The 20,849-nt window shown below is 44.1% G+C and overlaps 1 protein-coding gene across 1 annotated transcript in view; it reads right to left on the bottom strand.

Moving 5' to 3' along the window:
• Positions 1 to 20,849, bottom strand: part of USP42 (ubiquitin specific peptidase 42) — a 50,782-nt gene that overhangs the window by 8,292 nt on the left and 21,641 nt on the right. Inside the window, exons 4-14 of the mRNA XM_080830504.1 lie at positions 12,245 to 12,355; positions 9,770 to 9,872; positions 8,804 to 8,871; positions 8,064 to 8,134; positions 7,104 to 7,186; positions 5,940 to 6,051; positions 5,022 to 5,162; positions 4,744 to 4,844; positions 3,515 to 3,668; positions 1,049 to 1,765; positions 810 to 904 (exon numbers count right to left, since the gene is read on the bottom strand). Of these exons, the coding sequence (XP_080686630.1) occupies positions 810 to 904; positions 1,049 to 1,765; positions 3,515 to 3,668; positions 4,744 to 4,844; positions 5,022 to 5,162; positions 5,940 to 6,051; positions 7,104 to 7,186; positions 8,064 to 8,134; positions 8,804 to 8,871; positions 9,770 to 9,872; positions 12,245 to 12,355 (1,756 nt within the window). The remainder of the gene's footprint in view (positions 1 to 809; positions 905 to 1,048; positions 1,766 to 3,514; positions 3,669 to 4,743; positions 4,845 to 5,021; positions 5,163 to 5,939; positions 6,052 to 7,103; positions 7,187 to 8,063; positions 8,135 to 8,803; positions 8,872 to 9,769; positions 9,873 to 12,244; positions 12,356 to 20,849) is intronic.

The raw sequence follows: 20,849 nt of genomic DNA, 5'->3' as shown, positions 1-20,849 counted from the left end.
AGGCAGTGGCATGCAGGGAGTAAGGAAGGGTCCCACATCCCACGAGCCGACGTCCATGTGGGCAAACACCCCAGCTATGAGATTATTGGCAGTCTTCATGGACGTGACATTTTCCAGGGACACAACTACTGTGTAAATCCAGAGACAACCGGAATGTCACCAAAAGTTGTCCCTTATGAGGACATCACACCCCTGATGGTGAAATGTGTGCGTGGGACTGCGCTCAGGACGCCAGGCCATGTCCCACATGGCAAGGTTCATGGCAAACCCACTTGGGGCGTCGTCGTGCACTCGTGGGCAAACCAAAACGCCACCAGCTGGTATATTCCTCCTGTCTTTCATTCCCGTTACATTACACTCAGGAATCGTGCCGATTTAAAAAAGCAAACAAAGCATTCAATGTGGAGATGGACTGTCTTATCTATGAATGAAATTTCAGGATTCTAGAAGGAGCAGAATATCTGCAGCTTGATGGGAGCTGAGAAGCCCTGCCCTACAACCTTAGCGAGTCTTCGCGTTTGTCGCTGGAAGGCCAGGTGTCAGACCTGGAAGCGGGCCGCAGCGTCCGTAAGCCAGAGAGACGGGGCTAGGCTGAACAAAGCGTTAGCTCAAGGACATCGTTTTCACAGAAAAATGGCAATTTGTCTGATAAGTTTTTTCTTTCCTTTTCTAAGAGGCACTTAACAACTTCTCTAGCTCATGAATAGATTCATGAGATTCAAGAGGTTCACGATGAGACGTGCACAGTGAAAACAGCAGCACACGGCGCACGGGCACCGTCACGGTCTCCTTGCCCGTCATCATCTTACCTGGTTTCTTCGGTCGAACCTTTCACCTTGTTGCTGAGTTTGAAGGTCTCTAAGATTTTGTCTTCTGGGAGAGGCGGCAGAGGAGCAGGCATCAACTACGATAAAAAACAAAGCTCTTTCAACCCTCACTGCCTCCGGGCGCCTCCCGAACTCTGACCTGCAGCCCGTGAGCGGCTGGACGTGAGAATCGAAGCAAAGCCCCCCTCCCAGCATCCCCCGGGCCACCCCAAGATGCTCACCTTTCCCGGCAGACCATTCGCCTTAGAAAAGGGATTTTCTGAGTGTAGAGTAGGCGGGACTTGGCAACTGGCACCATCACAAGGCAGACCGTTTTCCTTTAGGTCGCTGTCTGTACTGTCAGCACCATTTAGAGCAAGGGGCTCTCGAAGCTCGAGCGGGGAGGCCTCGTCATCTTCCGCATCCTGCACAGAAGAGTTCGAGCTCTCGATCGTACCGAGACCGTTTTCCTTGCCTAGGCCCTTGGCCTCCTCATCAGACTCTTCGGACGACTCGGCGCCATAGGGCACCAGGACGCTGGAGCTCAGCTTGGACTTGCCGTTCATCACGGGCTGAGAACAGGACTCGCTCGGGGTCATCTGCTTTGTGACTTTACTAGAAACCGCCGTCGTAGGCGCGCTCGAGGTAGGCTGTATTGCAGAAGAGTTGGTAATGGTAGAAGAGGGAACAGGCTTGGTTGGGTTCTCCAAAGAACCGCTGTGAAGGTTGGGCTGAGACTGGCCTTGGCGAACAGGTAACTTGTTGTGAATACTGATCGTGATTTTTTGTTTCTTGGGGTGTTCCGGAATCACTGATGGCCTGTTAACAGACCAGTTTTGAACAGAAGTCGAAGCATTAACAGAACCAGCCCGGCTGACACTGGCATTTCCACTGGGACTCGACATGGAGCTGCTTGGTGCTTCTTTCAGCGGCCCAGTCCCATTTAAGTGAGGTGGATTCTGGAAGAAAGAAGACCCCAGACGGTGAGAGCCCCAGGAACGGTCCAGAAGAACCCAGTCTGGCTAGGGGCCCTTCCCTTTCTCATCTTCTTTATTAGAATATCAAGTTTCCCACACCTACAGTCACCTCCTCCTCCTGTCCGCTTTGGCCATAAACCTTCCATGGGTCCCTGTTTTCTGGTAAGTAATCAACAACTATTTCTGTCCAGAACAAACCCCAGCCCCAATTCTTTCTGCTCCAATCTGACAGAAATGAAGAAGCCCGCTTCCCTTGGCAGGGTTTCCTAGGAGCCCACTGCCATACAGGCAGAAGTGCGTGCCAGCGAGCAGGGAAATGGGTGGCATGGGCAGACACAGAGAGCGGCCTGGGGCGCCGTCCCCCCCGCTCCACGTCCCCTCTGAGTCCTACTCTTACACGGTTCTGCTCCATATCCACCTATGCGGCTCTATCCTAGGGTGCAAACTGGTGGCCGTGGGTGAGACCACAATTCACAGAGGTGTTCTGCGTGGCCTTCACAGAGTTTTGTCAAATACCTGAATTAGTTGCTATCTTAACATCTGAAGGTTTCACATAAAGGAAAACAAAAAACCTTGAAAAAAATCAGTATTCGCCACCCTCCCACGCAGCGCACATGCTTCTAGCTGACCAGGGTGCTGGCGTCGCTATTAAGCAGAGCCAAGGCAGGAGCCCAGCCCCTGGACAGCTCCCAGAGGCACTGGATTTGTGACTCCGGCTACAATCCAAACACTATCCAATGTCCATAAAATACAGTACACAACTAGACCATATGCTGAATCAAACAAATCACACTCAAATGGAAAGGCTGTCACAGCACTACGGTATGGGGGGCGGGGGTTGCTTCCACACACAGACGGTGACCATAATCACTGCATCAGGCCGGCAAACGCCAGGCCTTCCCTCCTGAAGGTCTGTGTGTCACGTGACACAGGCATTGACCACCAGGGGGTGCGTCTGAGCCGCTGGACGGCAGACAGAACACACCACACTCCTGAAAGGGCTACACGGATACACTGAAAATAAACTTTTCGTGAGTCGCTTTCCTGTTTCTAGCATTCATCAAGAATCCCCAAATATTGGGGCACCTGGATGGCTCAGTCATTAGGCATCTGCCTTCAGCTCAGGTCATGATCCCAGGGTCCTGGGACTGAGCCCCGCATTGGGCTCCCTGCTCAGCGGGAAGCCTGCTTCTCCCTCTCCCACTCCTGCTGCTTGTATTCCCTCTCTCGCTGTGTCTCTGTCAAATAAATAAATAAAATCTTAAGGAAAACAACAACAACAACAACAAAAGAATCCCCAAATATTAAGTCCACTCTGAATGAAAGTCCAAAGTGAGGGCTAAAATCTCTAGTTTGGGGCGCCTGGGTGGCTCAGTCAGGTAAGCAGCTACCTTCAGCTCATATCATGATCCTGGGGTCCTCGGATCAAGGCCCACATCGGGCTCCCTGCTCAGCGGGGAATCTGCTTCTCCCTCTTCCTGTGCTCTTGTGCTCTCTCACTTACGCTCTTGCGTTTAAATATACACCCATACCCAGACCTTTTTCTCGGTCATTACAGTCATACCCTGAGATATTCTGTATATTTGAAATATTTTATAATTAATGGCTTGTATGAACTTTTTTGACAAGGCATTCAGTTGTACGAGGACATGGTGGCTCCTGCAGTGCTAACCAGAGGCTCTGAACAATACCCAAGTTACCAGAGATTACATCCCACCTCTGGAATGTTACCTTTATCATGTGAGAGGGGAGCTGTGGTCCGATAAACCCTGACGCAGCCTGTTTGTTGTTGACAACGCGCTGGCTGATCACAGGTCGGGGTGAGGACTGGCCGGGGCTGTGAGTGGAATGAGTGAGTTCACCTCCATTTTTCACATCGTGGGACCTGGGGACAGAGAGTGACAGCAGTTAAGGCTTCATAGGGCACGTCCTTAGGAGAGATTCATCTGTAGCCCCCCAGGGACCAGAACGAGAAGCTGCAGTGCATGGAGCTTCGCACAGGATCCCCTCTGGGTCAAGGTTAGCGGCAGGTGCCCCCACGGGGAAGCACAAAGGTAACCGTGCAAAAGTGGTATTTTTGATTGTGTGTGCCAGAGATGCCACTACCTGAAAGCAATTCTTTTCTGTTTACTTACATTTTTCTAAATATAAGTACATGCTCTTATAAGAAGTCTGTATCCAGAAGTTAAACACACAAACACTATGCCTCATCGCACCCATGAGAGGCTTCTACTGTTCCAATTCACTGGAATATCCTCCAGGCTTTCGCCTGTACTGTTTTTTTCAATTCCACTGTGAAAGATTTCAAACTGCTTTTTCTCCATATATATAGAACACTCTCTTGTATCATTTAGGGAAAAAAAGGGTCAACATAAAAATCATTTTTAACAGCTGCATAATAGTCCAACACAAGGATGTGCTATAATGTACATACTCATTCTCCTTAATTTGTTCTTAATTTTCAGCTACTATAAATGAACACCTTACAGCACACATCAGAGTTTTTCTAAGACCACGCATTTCCAGAAATGGAATTAGCGAGTCAGAGCGCGCAGCAGCAATGGGGAGTGGTGAGCCGGTGCCCAGCCAGGCCCGGCCAGGAATGTGACTAGCTGCCTATGCTCAGTGGTTGAGACGTAACCACACCCAGGTCCTCAGAGGCCCCTTCCTGAGGCCTCCACACCCTGCCTCCCTGGCCCCAGGCCCCTACCATGTGCTGCCCACAGCAGCCCACCCTCCTCCACCATCACTGGGCACCTTCTCTGCGTGCTTCCCTGTCAGCTGGCCACAGGGCTGGAAGCTAAATCCGACTCCTAATCCACACCCAAAAACTACCTCCCTTACTCTGCTGGCCCCAGTAAGCTGATGTTTCAATAACCGAATACGGAATTTAAATATGCTGCTGAGATGAAAAGAAAGGATGTAACAGAAAATGTGAAAATCCGTTTTCCTGCTGGTACCTGATATAAAAGAGAACGTAAGCTTGCTGACTGAGTACCGATCTAATATCACTGGTAGATACGATGGAGTCATTCATTTGGTACCAGAGGCCATTGCTCGCCTGCAAGAGAGAGGCAACAAAGGAGGAATTAGATACGATCGGACGAAGACGGAACACCAAACAGGAAAGTAAGAAAAATGGGCCTTCGTATTTTCACTGGCAAAGCCCCACCTTGTCCCCCAAGAGCCAGTGCTACCTTAGAGGCTATTTTAAGACAGCAAAACCTGTACGGCTTACTTTGATGTAGCAGAAGTAGTGGCCGGCGTGGCAGTTAAAGCCCGTGTGCACCAGCACTGCGTACAGAACATAGATAATCGGTTCTCCATTCGGCTGTGACATGTACGGTCGGATATCAAGATATTCAGGATATTTCACATCCTACACAGAAATGGGGAGAGGATCAGGAATGTCGCTTCTGAAGGCCCAGATCATTCCACATATCCCCACAGAGGCCCGCGCACCACCGGGCTCTGTGCCCTTGGATGTTCCAGCAGAAACCTAACACGCTGAACCACACTTCAAAAGGCACAGTCAGCCTGGAGCCACCCTGAGCCCGCACGTCCTTCGTGCGCTCCCACCCTGAAGCAGACAAGGCTCTGCATTAAGCAAACCCTCTGAATTGGCCACGGGATGGAACGCTAATTCTGCATGTCGGTCGCACGTGGCTTTACTACTTTGGGAAGGGACTGTTTAGATCTCTTGCATACTACTGATTTCTGATACATCCAGTCTTCAGGAAGTGGAAAGAAAATATGAAAATTCAGTGTGCTACCCTGAGAAAACCTCGACAAAGAAAGCCAACTCTGACAAAAGAGTGTGAGATCGAGCAAGACCGCCCTCTTTGGATTGCGAATGACACTGGCTCTCCCTGTGTCTCCCCGCTTTCCCTGACCACGATGCCCAAGTGCAGACCACAGTTACCAATTTTGTCATCAGAAGAGTCCAACCAGCTAAAGGACAGAGGAACTGCACTCAGGAACGCACAGGCACACTACACCAGCTCAATGCTCGGACACGTTTCTCCCCACTAAGTACTAGAACCCAGGAAATCAAGGTAACAAACTGTTCAGTTAGGTCGTGTATAACCCTTGATAGTTACTGACACATAAGCCTTGAGAAAGACCACATAAAAGGTTATTAATATTATCTACCTACCTTAGCAATTTTTCCACCAGTAAAATTTGCAAAACGTTTCAGAGAAAGTGTAAGAACATTAGAGGACCTGTGTATAGTGAACCTCTTTGAAGCTGGAACCATCTTTTTACACCTTGAAATAAACAGAAATAAAGGATTAAGAAGATGTGTGTTGTGTATGTATATATGTATTTTTTAAGTCTTTCCCTTGTTATTTTTCTGAAACATTTCCCACCAAACCAAAAGAAAGCTACTAGCTAAAAAAAACACCACCCCTCCTCTCAACCAACAGTGAAAACACTAAAATTTGGGGCGCCTGGGTGGCTCAGTGGGTTAAGCCTCTGCCTTTGGCTCAGGTCATGATCTCAGGGTTTTGGGATTAAGTCCTGCATCGGGCTCTCTGCTCAGCAGCGAGCCTGCTTCCTCCTCTCTCTCTGCCTGCCTCTCTGCCTACTTGTGATTTCTGTCAAATAAATTTTTTAAAAAATCTTAAAACAAAACAAAACAAAACCACCAAAATTTATGACAGGGGGAGACTGCTCAATTAGCATAAAAGAAAAAAGGAAGCTAGGACAGATTCTGAGAAGCCCCAGAGTCACTGATAATTTTTAAATTAGGCTAAATACAGAGTTCTCTCAACTCAAACTGAACATCCGTGGAACTTAGAATAGGAGAGGTGCCTGAGGCTGTGGGGAGCTTTCCCCCCAAGACATGAGTATTTGGTAACGAGCACCCGTAGTACCAGCTTCTAAAAAAATGAAGATCTACTAAAACATGTGAAACAGGACTTTCTTCAAATAGAGGCTCTCTTGACTTCACAGGGCAACACAGCAGTGAATCATCCACACTGGATGTTTCCAGCAGATGCCACCCTGAATCCCGGGTGAGAAGCAGAGGAGAGAGCAAGAGCCTTAACTGCTCTCAGAGGAGGCGAGCCCCACTCCATCGGCGCCTCTCCTAACAAGGAGTCCACGAACAGACGCATCAGCTGGGCCGCGCCAGGCCGAGCAGCTACCGTGCACAGCCCCCCGAAACACCCGCCCAGTCCTGGGCACGACCCTCCCTGGGGCAGAGGTGCAGGCAGACACCCAGCGCTCCAGCCCTGGGAGCACAGAGACCCGATGTCCTCCCACACCGCACAGAAGCAAACGGGGCTCTCCCGGCCCCGCTGCCACACCCGCGTACTTGCTGCACTTGTAAGAGTTTTCCCCATCGAGCTGCTCTGGCTTCACGAACTGCTCCAACGCCTTGTTCACGCTCTGAGCGGCCTGGGAAGAGAAGAACAGCATCAGCACGTGGGACCGCTCACCGCCACTCGACGGAAGAAAGAAAAAACATGACTCAGAGGTCTAAAAGCCAATGTGAATTTCCATGTAGAAATTTCTCTTTTATCAGACATTGACTCTTATACGTGTACCCATCCCATGATTTTCCCTCCGTCAGACGCCGTGCACGTCCAAGTGAACGACATGTAGAGAAGCTGCTTGCTGCAGCGTGATTCCGAAGAGCATAAAATGGGGGGAAAAAACCCCAACACACACCAGCAAGGAAGAGGGCCTGTGCCTGGCGGTGCCCACGCTCAGGGGGCCGCGGCACCCCCGAAGCACATGCCCCCAGAGAGGCGGCCGAGCGGAAGTACGTGAAGGTGGCCAGTGACCGAACAGGCCGAAGGTGTAATCGTGTTGTTAGAGGCAGTAAAGAACAGGTTCTGGAACAGTTTATATCAGATTGTTAAGGGTTCACCCTGAGGAATGGGACCCTCTACACATCTGCAACGTTCCCCGTTTCCATCCTAGGCATGTATTACATTTGTAATAGGAAAAGTAAGAACGTAACAGAAAATAGGAGCTTAGAGAATGCAAGAAACAAAAGTTTCTAAACAGTGACAAGCATCTAAATTAAGCTAATGGAGCCAACCAGTTCTGACTTTATCACAATCAAGTGAAAAGTCAAAGAGCAAGAAAATTCCCTACGCTCCCTGCTACAAATCTTACATTATTTCCTCGAAATACAGTCTCAGCATATGAACAGTTTCAATTCGTATTCTCTAGCAAGTGTAGTCGAAGTTATAAATGAACCACAGATAAAGTCACACAAAGTCTGACTGTTTTTTTCTAACCTCACCGCCACCACTAGCAAACGTACCTTTATCTCCAACGTTATATCGAGATAGGGGTCGAACGTATCCGAGACGCCTTTGCAATTTAAACACTTGACTGAAATGAAAATAAAATGCAAAGAATAAGCAAAGTGTAACCCTTATGGCGAAACCAACTACTGACACAAAAGAACACAAAAATATTATTTTCAAATAAAAAATTTAAAGTACATTTTTCAGATTGGGCAACAGTGTTAATACGGCCCAAGGTGTCGTGAGGGCAGCCCACGGGTGCTGCTGGCTGGAATGTGAACAGGGATAACCTCTTGGAAGAACAATCTGGAGTATCAGAATTTAAAACACACACACCACCCTTCAATGCAGAAATTCTAATAACTAAGAACTCATCCTACTTAGACACTTCTCCGTGAACAGAAAGGCATCGTAGAAGGATGTTCCGTGAATGACTAATGGTAGTAACACCAAAGAATTACAAACAGCTTCAATATCCATTGTTAGGGGACTTAAATAAATGGAATTCTACTTCAGCCGTTGAGAGACCGTGTTACCTGCATGTACTGAGATGTAAAAAGATTTCTCATGTTCAGAGAAAAAGGAAAGAGATCCATCTAACACACTCCCAGTCTGCTCGTGCACAGGAAAGTACTGGCAGGCTACACTCTGAACTGGGGGGAAGGGAGACACACTGTCCATTGCTAACCCTTTCCTACTGCACTTCTTTAACCACATGCACGTACCTCTTTATCAACCTTAAATAAAACTTTACCTCTAGATCTTAGGTATCCTCCAAATATCTGACAAACGAGGGTGGTAGCCTGGGTGTGTCTGTCTAATCTGAAAAATAAACAGTGACATGAGACAAGAGTTCTGCAATAATTACAGATGCTGTGACCGAATTTTAAAAGCCTGGACATCTCTAAAAGAACAAGAATTCAAATAGAAAGCCACGAAATAAAAAGACACCAGTACGCATGGCAGCCAGAGAGTTGTCTCACCTGGACGACAGCACAGTGAGGGTTCGGGGAGAGGCAGAAAGAGACAGGACAGTACTGAGAAGGGAGCTGACACTGAGGCAGGAATGTGGCCAGGAAGCGGCAAGGCTGTGACACTGGATGTGCGGACCCGCTGCTGAAGGCAGGGAGCGCAGCGCTTTCTCCTCTGCCCCGGGGGCCGTCATCCAAGTGAGCAGAGCCCAGCCAAGGCAGTGACAGCGACGGTGGGAGTGGAACAGGAGATCTACCAGGTGTGTTCGGGAAATGCAAGTGGGTTAGGATCTGGTATCTAGTTGCACCTGCAATCTTCCTCTTGAGTCTACATTTAGATTTTAAGGAAGAAAATGCAAGAATTGGTAACTGACCAGAGTAAGAAAGATGCAGGGAACACACAAAGATTTCAGAGGCTGGAGAGGAGCAGAAAACATGCTGGGCACAACCAGAAAGGAAAAGTGGCTAGTTTTAGATCTGCAAAGGTATGCTGAAGCTGAGAAACTGAGTAATGGCAAAATCAACCCCCAATTCCTGATTTCTGTAATTAAATCCACATTGTTATAGTAAGCATACCCTTCAAATTTTTCCACCATTTAAAAATGATGGCAATCGCTTGAGGAAGAGGCAGGGCAAAGTCAAAGGGAAGCAAACACAGAGCTCGGTACATTCACTGTAAAAGGCACAACTCAACTCCAGTAAGCCAGCGATGCCAAGGGAAGAAGTGACCGATGCTTTGCTGTACTCACTTATTGCTGCCATTCAAGCATGCTTTTTGCATAGCATCAACAGTGTACTGAAGGAATTCGTGGGCATCTTCTTGGTTTCCAAAGCGGAAGTGCCTAGCTATACCTGTGAAGTTTCAGTAAAGACAAACTTTTATCTTCACATAGGATATGCCCCAGCTGTACCCCCCAGACGTTCCACCTAATGGCCATCTGTCAGTTAGGAAGCAGCTAACTATTTTATGAGGACGCAGCACTCACATACACTACCCTGCGGACAGCAAGGCCCACGCCCCGTAGACCATTCCAAGTGCACGTGGCCTAGAGCTGCTGAGAGCCCAGAGGCTCCAGGTCTGCAGCTAACAAAACTATACTTGAATAAATTCAACTTCAGCTGCATTGTCTCAAAACTTTGTTCAAAACGTTAATGTTTGTTTGAGACGAGATCTTAGTGCACACCATCTTAAATTCAGTGCCAGGTCTCCCTAAGAGACTCCACAGCAAACATAAATGTCTGAGTGCATCTTGGTTCTGACTCAACAACCCACAGAACATACTGTGTCCTCAGGATCTCTGCAGCCTTGTGTCTTTTTTTTTTTTTAAAGAGATTTTATTTATTTATTTGAGACAGAGACAGAGAGAAAGCACGAGAGGGGAGAAGGTCAGAGGGAGAAGGAGACTCCCCATGAAGCTGGGAGCCCGATGCAGGACTTGATCCCAGGACTCCGAGATCATGACCTGAGTCCAAGGCAGTCGCTTAACCAGCTGGGCCACCCAGGTGCCCAGCAGCCTTGTTTCTAATGGACTAAATGGCTACAAGACCAAATGATAATAAAAAACAAGTGCCTAAACAATGTCACACTAAAACATGAATAGACCAATTTCTAGACATGAATATACAGAAACATATATTAGTTTGAGCCATATGAAACTGGCAGTATTCTGCCAGTTCTGCCTACAAAAATGGCAATCTCGTGCTCCCGCCACGTGTGCGGGGGTTATGTGAGCTCGTGAATATACATGCACACAAACAGCAATGACCTTTTCTTAAAGTCTAGGTTTAAAAATAATTAATCACTCTTTATATATACAAAATTAAGCAAACAAAATTTCCCCTGGCTGAAATTCTGCCAGGATCCAAAACTGTTTAAAAAATGTTTGTGCTGGGAAGCCTGGGTGGCTCAGATCATGATCCCAGGGTCCTGGGATGGAGTTCCGCATCAGGCTCCGGGCTCAGCGGGGAGCCTGCTTCTCTCTCTGCCTGCTGCTCCCCCTGCTTGTGCTTGTTCTCTCTCTGACAAATAAATAAATAAAATCTTTAAAAAAAACGTGTGTGTTGTCTCCTCCAACCTGTTAATACTGCCGAGGGCCAATAGAACACCTCTTAATCTTCGGCAGCTTTTTAGGCAAAAGGATTATAGATTGTCGCTGTATAATTATCCAGCCCTGTAATTACCCCGCTAGATTCCAGATTAACAGTTAGGGTTTCTTTTTTATTTGCACACATTTTTTCCTTCTAACTCAATTAAGATGATGTAAAAGTTTATTACAAAAACACACAGAGAGTGCATTAAAGCAGTTCACACACCCTATCGGGGTCATTATAATGCAAAAGAAAATTTTCAAGTCATTTAAAAATGAAAAAGAAAAAGTGAAATTTATCCACAAATTTGCTGTTACGAGTTTCAATGTTGCTTTAAGAGTATAATTAATTTTAGTTTGATAATACCTGATGCTATACATAGCATAATACTCATTCACTGAATTAAAACCAATTCAAAACTATTTAAAGAAACCTGTGGGACACGGGGCGCCTGGTGGCTCAGTGGGTTAAGCCTCTGCCTTCAGCCCATGTCATGCTATCGGGGTCCTGGGATCGAGCCCCACATCGGGCTCTCTGCTCAGCAGGGAGCCTGCTTCCCTTTGTCTCTTGCTGCCTGACTCTCTGCCTACTTGTGATCTCTGTCTCTGTCAAATAAATAAAATCTTTAAAAAGAAAAAGAAAAGAAATGAAACCTGTGGGACAATATTATAATTCAGCATAGTAATCCAAATATCGGGGGGGGGATCATTATAAAACTTATCAACGATTTTATTAACAAAGTGAGTTTTTAAAATTTTTAAATTTGTGGGGCGCCTGGGTGCTCTGTCAGTTGAATGTCTGACTCCTGATCTTGGCTCAGGTCTTGCTCTTATAGTTGTGAGGTTGAGCCCCACGTTGGGCTCCATGCTGGGCGTGGAGCCTACTTAAAAAAAAAAAAAAAATTATTTGCTTATATTAAACCGAATACCTTATTACACTGTCATCCTTCGTGGTTTCAAAGTGTATTTCTATACTAAATGTTTTACTAAAGACTTGTTACTAATTGAACCCATACCCACGTATGATAAAACATGTTTGTTTTCCATAATACACCAGGAGCTCATCTTTTACCAGTTAGGCCATTAAGACCAATTACCTAATAAATACTAACATAAACTACTACAGATAATACTTACGCCGCATCTCATTAATGACGAACATCGGCTTAATAACATCCCCAGGATTACTGAGTGCCTGGGTGATATGTGCTTGCATTGTACACATCATACAAAATCCTTCTGCATGACCTGAAAGATAAGACCACAATCCACCAAATTAGCAAAATAGGACTCCATACAGACCTCACAGAATATTTTAAATACGGGCCCCACGCCTGAAGTGAAGTAGTAACAGCTACTGCAGGTCACGCCTTGAGCTACGTACTTTCATTCATTCTCATTTAATTCTCCAACAAACCCAGGTGATAAGTATGTACTGGTTCAATTTTATAAGAGAATAAACTGAGGCTCAGAGAGTTAAAATTTTGCCCAATGTCAAATAGTATTAAGTGGAAGACACATCCTGGACTCAAATATTTCCTTCATATTCAAAGCCTGTGCTCTTAAATACTGGAAAGAGAAGTTTTCTCTTATACTAGCATTTGTCTCAAATAGTTAAAAAACAAAATGTCGCTCTACAAGAGGCTGAAAGCCTCTCCATATATATTCTGGTCTTGGTGGCCGCATATGGGGTCTCTGCTGCATATTCTTCTTTTTTTCTTCTTCCCTTTTACAACTTTAGAAAAATGTGAAAACCATTCTTAGCTCATGACTAACTGGTTCTACTGGTATCCTGTGAGCAGAGACCACAAATGCCACTAAACATCCTACAAGAAGCCCAGGCCAGCCCCCACAGCAAAGCATTATCTGGCTCTGAACATCAATAGTGCTGAGATTGAGAAACTCTGCCTTAAAAAAAGGCCGCTCAGAACCTGCCTAACAAAGCTTTAAAAGCATTGAAAGGCTCAAACCACTTCCAAATGATATAACTGTGTCCCAGAATAAAGCTCAAAAATATTTATAGGGATTAAAAAAAACCCTCCAGCACCCCAAAACATAAAGTTCTAATCAAAGACCACAAGGCATACAAAGGTGCAGGAATGACCACCAACAAGGAGAAAATAAATAGAAACAGACCCAGAAATGGCAAAAGTAATAGAATCAAAAGACAATGACATTAAAAAAAGACATTGTACATATAATCAAGCACGTGTTTAAGGAGGTAGAAGAGAACAAGAGCATGTTAGGGAGAGTCGCGGAAACAGAGTCGAACGTACTTTACAGGTGAAAAGTAGAATCTCTGAGATGAAAAACACACCAGGCAAGATTAACAACAGATTAGACAGAAGGGGAGAAAAGATCAGTGAACTTGAAGACTCAGCAACAGAAATCTTCCATAATGAATCATACACACACAAACTCAAAGCAACAACAGATATGCTTATCAGTGAGCAGCAGGGCTCCAAGTTAGTCCCTAAACACACACGTAATTGGAGTCTGAAGGGACAGAACAAATATCTCAGGAAATAATGACTGTGTACAGAGAGCGCAAGGGAGATTTTTAGAGTGATTCTACAGTTTTGTGTCCTGAGGAGGTGGTGGTGTGCATGAATCTAGACCTGTGTTAAAATTCATAGAACTATACACCAGGAAAGGTTAATAATGGTGCTCCAATTACAAACATAAAAGTTTTTTTAATGACTAGAAGCCACACAAATTTGAAACAGTATATTTACAAATCTAAGAACCTCAACAAATCCCAAACAGAAGATAAGCGACAACTACACAAAGAATCACTCAGTCAGACTGCTGAGACCAGTGATAAAGAGAGCATCATAAAACCAGTAAGTAAGGGCACCTGGGTGGCTCAGTGGGTTAAGCCTCTGCCTTCAGCTCAGGTCATGATCTCAGGGTCCTGGGACTGAGTCCCACATTGGGCTCTCTGCTCGGCAGGGAGCCTGCTTCCTCCTCCCTCTCTCTCTGCCTGCCTGCCTCTCTACCTGCTTGTGATCTCTCTCTGTCAAATAAATAAAATCTTCTTAAAAAAAGCAGTAATAAAAACATATACATAGAAACAAAGGTAAAACTGACAACAGACTTGTCAGAAACAACACAAGACAATGCAGTCACATCTTTGGGGTGTTAGAATAAAAATGTCAACACAGAGTTCCATACCCCATAAAAACATCTTTTGAAAACAAAGACAAGACTTTCACTTCTGGGAAGATGACGTAGAAGTTCCTTTTCTTATTCCTTCCATTAAGTAAAAAAAGCCCTGGACACCATATATAAAGCCAACATAAGAAAGCTGTGCAAGATAGAGTAAAAGACAACCCAACAACTCTGGAACCCAAGGGATGACACTGTGGTGAGTTCCCTGGGTTTTCTTTGTGCCTCATATAGTCCAGAGCCAAAGAAACCAGGAACCTGGAAACCCCAAACAGAACGAAGCCCCAATGAAAGCCTGCTCTCGCTAGCCAAAAGACCAAGAAAAGGGAACATGGCAAGACAGAAAACTTTTAGATAGTAATTCTCTATACCACTGGCCACAAGCTTCAGAAAAACTATGACACCCACCCCCACCAACCCCTAGGTCAGCAAAGGCCAACGGGGCAGCCTAAACTTCCACTTGCCAGTGTGTAATGAGGCATACCAAGCCACCTGCTAGAGCAGTGTTAGAGAAGATGCATTAGGAGGTGGGACTTTCATCCACGCTGGGTGGTAACAAACCACACACCCCATCCCACAGTGAAGATCAAGTCAGGAGCCTGGACTTCTCCCCCACCGCCTGGTAGTAAAGACGACTCCCCCCAGTTCTCCACTGGGGTAATTTCAGAATCAGGACTTTCACCATCACCCTGTAGTACAAAGCCACTGCGGTGTCAGTGGAGACCAGATGGGAGAGCAGGAATGAGGAGCCCCAATATCCTGCCCCATCCATGACTGTCAATGGAGACTGAGGAGGGAAGCTGGACTTCTACCTCAATCTAATACAATTTCCTCTGCCAGAGCGGTATCACAGAAAGCCAGCTGAACAATTATTAGAGAATATCCACATAAAATTTCTAACACTAAAATATCCAGGTTTCAACTGAAAATCACTCATCACACCAAGAATTTCTCAACTGGGTGAAAAAAGACAATAAATAAAGGCCAAAACAGGGGCGCCTGGGTGGTTCAGTGGGTTAAGCCTCTGCTGTCGGCTCAGTTCATGATCTCGGGGTCCTAGGATCGAGCCCCGCATCGGCCTCTCTGCTCGGCGGGGAGCCTGCTTCCCCCTCTCTCTGCCTGCCTCTCTGCCTGCCTCTCTGCCTACTTGTGATCTCTGTCTGTCAAATAAATAAATAAAATCTTTAAAAAAAAAATAGAGAGAGAGAGGCCAACACTAAGATGACAGACAGAGATGTTAGAATTATCTAACAAGGAATTTTAAAAAGCCATGATAAAAATGGCTCAACAGATAGTTATGAACACACTAGAAACAAATGAAAAACATAGAGAGACTCAGCAAAGAAACAGGAGATAAAAAGAACCAAATGGGAACACTAGAAATAAAAAATACAATAATCAAAATAAGCTCAGCACATAAGCTAGACAGAAGAATAGAGATTACGGAAGAAAGGCGCAGCAAACATGAAGACGGAACAACAGAAATTACGTACTCTGAACAATAGAGAGAAAACAGAGGGAAAATGAACAGGGTACCAGGGACCTGTGGGACTCTAACAAAACATCTAGCACACCTGTCAGCAGAGTCCCAGAAGGAAAGGAGAGACTAAGCTGGGCTGAAAAAGTATTAGAAGAAATGAAGAGTGTATGAAATAAAGAAAAGAAAAAACGAGAGATGATTTCAGATCAAAAACCATGGAGGCCAGAGGAAGAAGTGGCAAAACAATTTTCAACGTCTGAAAGAAAAAGACTGTCAGGCCAGAATCCTATGCACAGTGGAAATACTCCTCAGGAATGAAGGCAAAACCAAGACCTCCTCAGATGAAGCAAAACTAAGAAAATTTGTCACCAGTAGACATACCCTAGAAGAATGACTAAGAGAAGTTCTCTCAACAAGAAGGAAATGATTTGTTTTAAAAAGAAACCCTAGGGGCTCCTGGGTGGCTGTCAGTTAGGCATCTGTCTTCAGCTCAGGGTATGATCCCAGGGTCCTGGGATTGAACCCTGCATCAGGCTCCCTGCTCGGCAGGAAGCCTTCTTCTCCCTCTCACACTCCCCTTGCTTGTGTTCCCTCTCTGTCTCTCTCACTCTTTCAAATGAATAAATAAAATCTTAAAAAAAAAAAAAGAAAGAAAGAAACCCTAGAACACTGAAAAGGAAGAAAAGGGGTGCCTGAGTGGCTCAATCAGTTGAGCATCAGACTCTTAGTTTTAGCTCAGGTTGTGATCTTGGGGTCGTGGGATTGAGCCCCACATCAGGCTCCACACTAGTGTGGAGTCTGCTCACCCCTCTCTCTCTCCCCACTTATACTCTCTATAAAGTAAGTAAATAAAATCTTAAAAAAAAAAAAAAAAGAAACCAGACTTAAGTCCTGATCTGCTGAATTCTAATACACCAATTAAAAACCCTTATTAACAACGTAGATTGAAAACATGACTCAACCATATGATATCTACAAGAAACTCACTGCAAATGTTAACAGTATAAGCAGGCTGAAAGAAGGATGAGAAAACATATGTCATGCAAACATTAATTCAAAGAAAGTAAAAACAGCTTCACTAATAGCAGATAAAGCACACTTCAGAAGAAAGAAAGCTACCAGACATAGGGACATTATCAAAAATCCATATATAGATATTGATAGTTATCTTGCTGTATTCAAGGAATAAGCCAAGCCTAGGCCCCTCCTACTTGGCCGCCATCTTTTTCTTCTCTCCTCTGATTTGTAATTATTTTTGTATTTTGTTGAGTTTTATTTATAATATTTATTAAGGGTTTTTACATATCCATGATGTATGTGTGTTGTGTGTGTATTTGTGTAGCGATACTAAATGTGTTTGTACCAAACAACAAAGCTGCAATATACATAGACCAAATTCTAACAGAACTAAAAACAGACATAGAGAAATCCAAAAATACAGCTGGGAACCTCAACATCCTTCTGTCAATAAATGAAGAACTAGAAAATCAACGAGGGTACAGAACTGAGCAATATCATCAGCCCATGGGATATGGGCCATTTATAGAACATTTCACACAACAGTGGAATACAAATTCATTTCAAACATTTGTGGAACATACACTAAGATAGACCATACCCTGGCCCACAAAACAAACGTCAAAAAATTTAAGAGAATTTAAATAATAAAAGGTGTGTTTTCTACCACACTGGAATCATACTAGAGAGATTAGAGAGCGATAACAAGAAAAAATAATAAACACCTGGAAACTAAGTAACATGCTTCTATATAATCCACAGATCAAAGAATAAGTCTCAAGGGAAATTAAAAAATGCACTGAACTGAATGAAAATGAAAAGACAACATATTAAAAATGTGAAGACACAGCTAAAGAAGTGCTGAAAGAGAAATTTACAGCAATTACCAATATCAGAAACAAAACCAAGGATAACAATACAGACTCTGCAGACACCAAAAATTGAATTTGTAATTAAAAAACTCACAAAAAAGAAATCTCCAGGCCAATATAGTTTCACTGATAAATTCTACCAAATGTTTAAATAAGAATTTTCATCAATACTATACAATCTCTTCAAAAACACAGAAAAGGAATATATCCCAAATTCATTTTGTAAAACTAGTATTACCCTGATACCAAACAAAAATGGTATAAAACCAGAAAATTATAGACAAACATCTCTCATGGATACGCAAAAACCTTTAATAAATATTCAAATAAAACCCAACAAAATACAAAAATAATTACACATCAGAGAAGAAAAGATGGTGGCCAAGCAGGAGGGGCCTAGGCTCACCTCGTTCCTTGAATACAAGAAGATAACTATCAAATCATCCTAAATATCCTAGAATCGATCTGAGGACTGGCAGAACAAACTCCACAACTGAAGGTACAGAAGAGGCCAAATGAAGGCGACAGGAAGTGCAGAGATACAGACTGGAAGAGAAAATGTGGCAACTGCAGTGGGGAGGGAGCTGCAGTCACAGAGAAGGGTGCAAGACAAACTAGCACGCAGGCCAGCGCACAGGGAAGATGAATCCCCATAGCAACTGGCTTGGAAAGTGAAAGGGTCCAAATTTCATGAGTTCTTACAATCAGGAGTACTTAAAGCCTGAAGTTTTAAAGGTCGGAGAGTTTGGCTCTGGTAGAGCTCAGAAGACACTGGTGTTGCTCTTGGGAAAACGGCAGGGCAAACAGCCTCCAGACACACAGCATGGGAACAGCCATCTGAAGAGGAGCTAGGGCACACAGTGGGGAGGTTAGCTGCTCATCTCGAAGACTGTTCCATAGAAAGAGCATTCACGGAGAGACACCCCCCTGAGAAACAAAGGAACTGGCTGGTGCCATTTCCCTCTCCCAACCTCAGCATAAACACAGAGCTACCTGCGGGAACCAGTGCAGCACCAACAACGTCAACTTCCCTGTGCTCTGGAACCACCATTCCCCGTCACACTTGCCTCAGTCCCGCTACAGGAGGTCCTTCCCCAAGAAGATTGGCCCCAAACCCCTGCCAACACCTGTCTCCCCACGGGATGTTTTGCGAGGCCTTGGTTCCACGCAGCAGCAGTAACAGGTCTCATTTTACTAGCAGACCAGAGCACAGCTAGTTAAAAGTCGCCACAGTCAAGCCAGGACCAAACACTGCCTAACACAGGCAAGGAGAGCCTCTGCACACAATTAGATGAAAAATAAAGGGACTAAAGTACAACAGCAGAGTGCACGTAGCACACACTGGATACATCCCAGAAGCACCAGGCCTTGGGGACCAGAAGACACTGCACTGCAGGGCACAGGCACTACAAGACCTCTTCTTCATAAAGCTTACCCTCTAGAACCGGGAGCCATAAGTGACTTTCCTAACACACAGAAACAGGCACAGAGACTTAGACAAAATGAGAAGACAGAGGAATTTATATCATATGAAAGAAGAGGAAGGCCAGAGGCCAGAGATCTAGGCAAAACAGTTCTAAGTAACATGGCTGATGGAGAATTTAAAGCAATGATCTTAAGGATACTCACTGGATTTGAGAAAGGAGTGGACGACATCAGTGAGACCATTAACAGAGAGATAAGGAATAAAAGCAGAGATAAAGGACTCAATAAATGAAATGAGAAACACACTCAATGGAATGAACAGCAGGCTAGAAGAAGCAGGCGAACAAATTAATGGCCCAGAAGACGGAGTAATGGAATGTAATCAAGCTGAACAAAAGAGAGAAAAAAGAATTATCCAAAACAAGAATAGACTTTGAGAACTCGGTGACTCCATCAAACATAGTAACATTCGTATTACAGGGATCCCAGAAGGAGGAGAGAGAGAAAAGGGGGCAGAGAATTTACATGAAGAAATAATAGCTGAACACTTCCCTAACCTGGGGAAGTAAACAGAGAGATCTAGGAGGCACATAGAGCCCCCAACAAAATCCACAAAAGCAGATACACACCAAAACATATTATAATTAAAATGGCAAAATATAGCCATAAAAAAAAATTACAAGCAGCAAGACAAAAGAAGACAGTTACATACAAAGGAAACCCCTTAAGGTTATCAGAAGATTTTTCAGCAGAAATTTTTCAAGCCAGAAAGCAGTGGCATAATATATTCAAGCACTGAATGGGAAAAACTTGTGGCCGAGAATACTCTATCCAGCAAGGATACCATTCAGAATAGGAGAAACGAAGAGTTTTCCCAATAAAAACTAAAGGAATTTGTGGCCACTAAACCAGTCCTGCAAAAAATATTGAAAGGGGACTTTTTGAGTGGAAAAGAAAGACCAAAAATGACAATATGAAGTTAGGAAACATAAAAGCAGGAAAAATGAATATTTCTGTAAAAAAATCAAAGATCTAACAAAACAAAAGGATGTAAAATATGACACCATACACCTAAAATGTGGGGAGGGGTAAGAATGGGTTCAAATTTAAACAATCACCCACTTAATATAGAATGCTATATGTAGAAGACATTATATACAAACCTAAATGTAATCATAAATCAAAAACCACTAATAATTATGCAAAGAATAAAGAAAAAGAAATCCAAATACATTACTAAAGAAAACCAGAAAACTATGAAAGAGACAAAGACAAGAAAGAATCAGGAAAAGTCTTCAGAAACAACAAGCAATAAAATCGATACATACCTATCAATAATTACTTTGAATGTAAAGGGACTAAACACTTGAATCAAAAAACACAGGATGACAGAATGGATAAAAAAACAAGGCTTATCTTATGCAGCCTACAAAAGACTCATTTCAGACCTAAAGACACCTAAAGATTGAAAATGGGGGGATGGAGAAATATTTATCATGTAAATGGATGTCCAAAGAAAGCCGGAGTAGCAATATTTAGATCAGACAAAATGGATGTTAAAACAAGGACTGTAAAAAGAGACAAAGAAGTTATATATAAACCACGTAATAATAAAGCGGACAATCCAACAAGAAGATATAGTAATTATAAATATTTACACACCGAACATGGGAGCACCCAAATATATAAGACAGTAAATAATAAACATAAAGCAATAATAAACATAAAGCAGTAATAGTAGGAGACTTTAACACTCCACTTACATCAATGAACAGATCAT

Source organism: Martes martes, assembly GCF_963455335.1.
Source record: "Martes martes genome assembly, chromosome: 18".
Classification (NCBI taxonomy): domain Eukaryota; kingdom Metazoa; phylum Chordata; class Mammalia; order Carnivora; family Mustelidae; genus Martes; species Martes martes.
The sequence above is the reverse complement of the archived record's forward strand: the minus strand, read 5'-3'. Positions and strand labels throughout refer to the sequence as shown.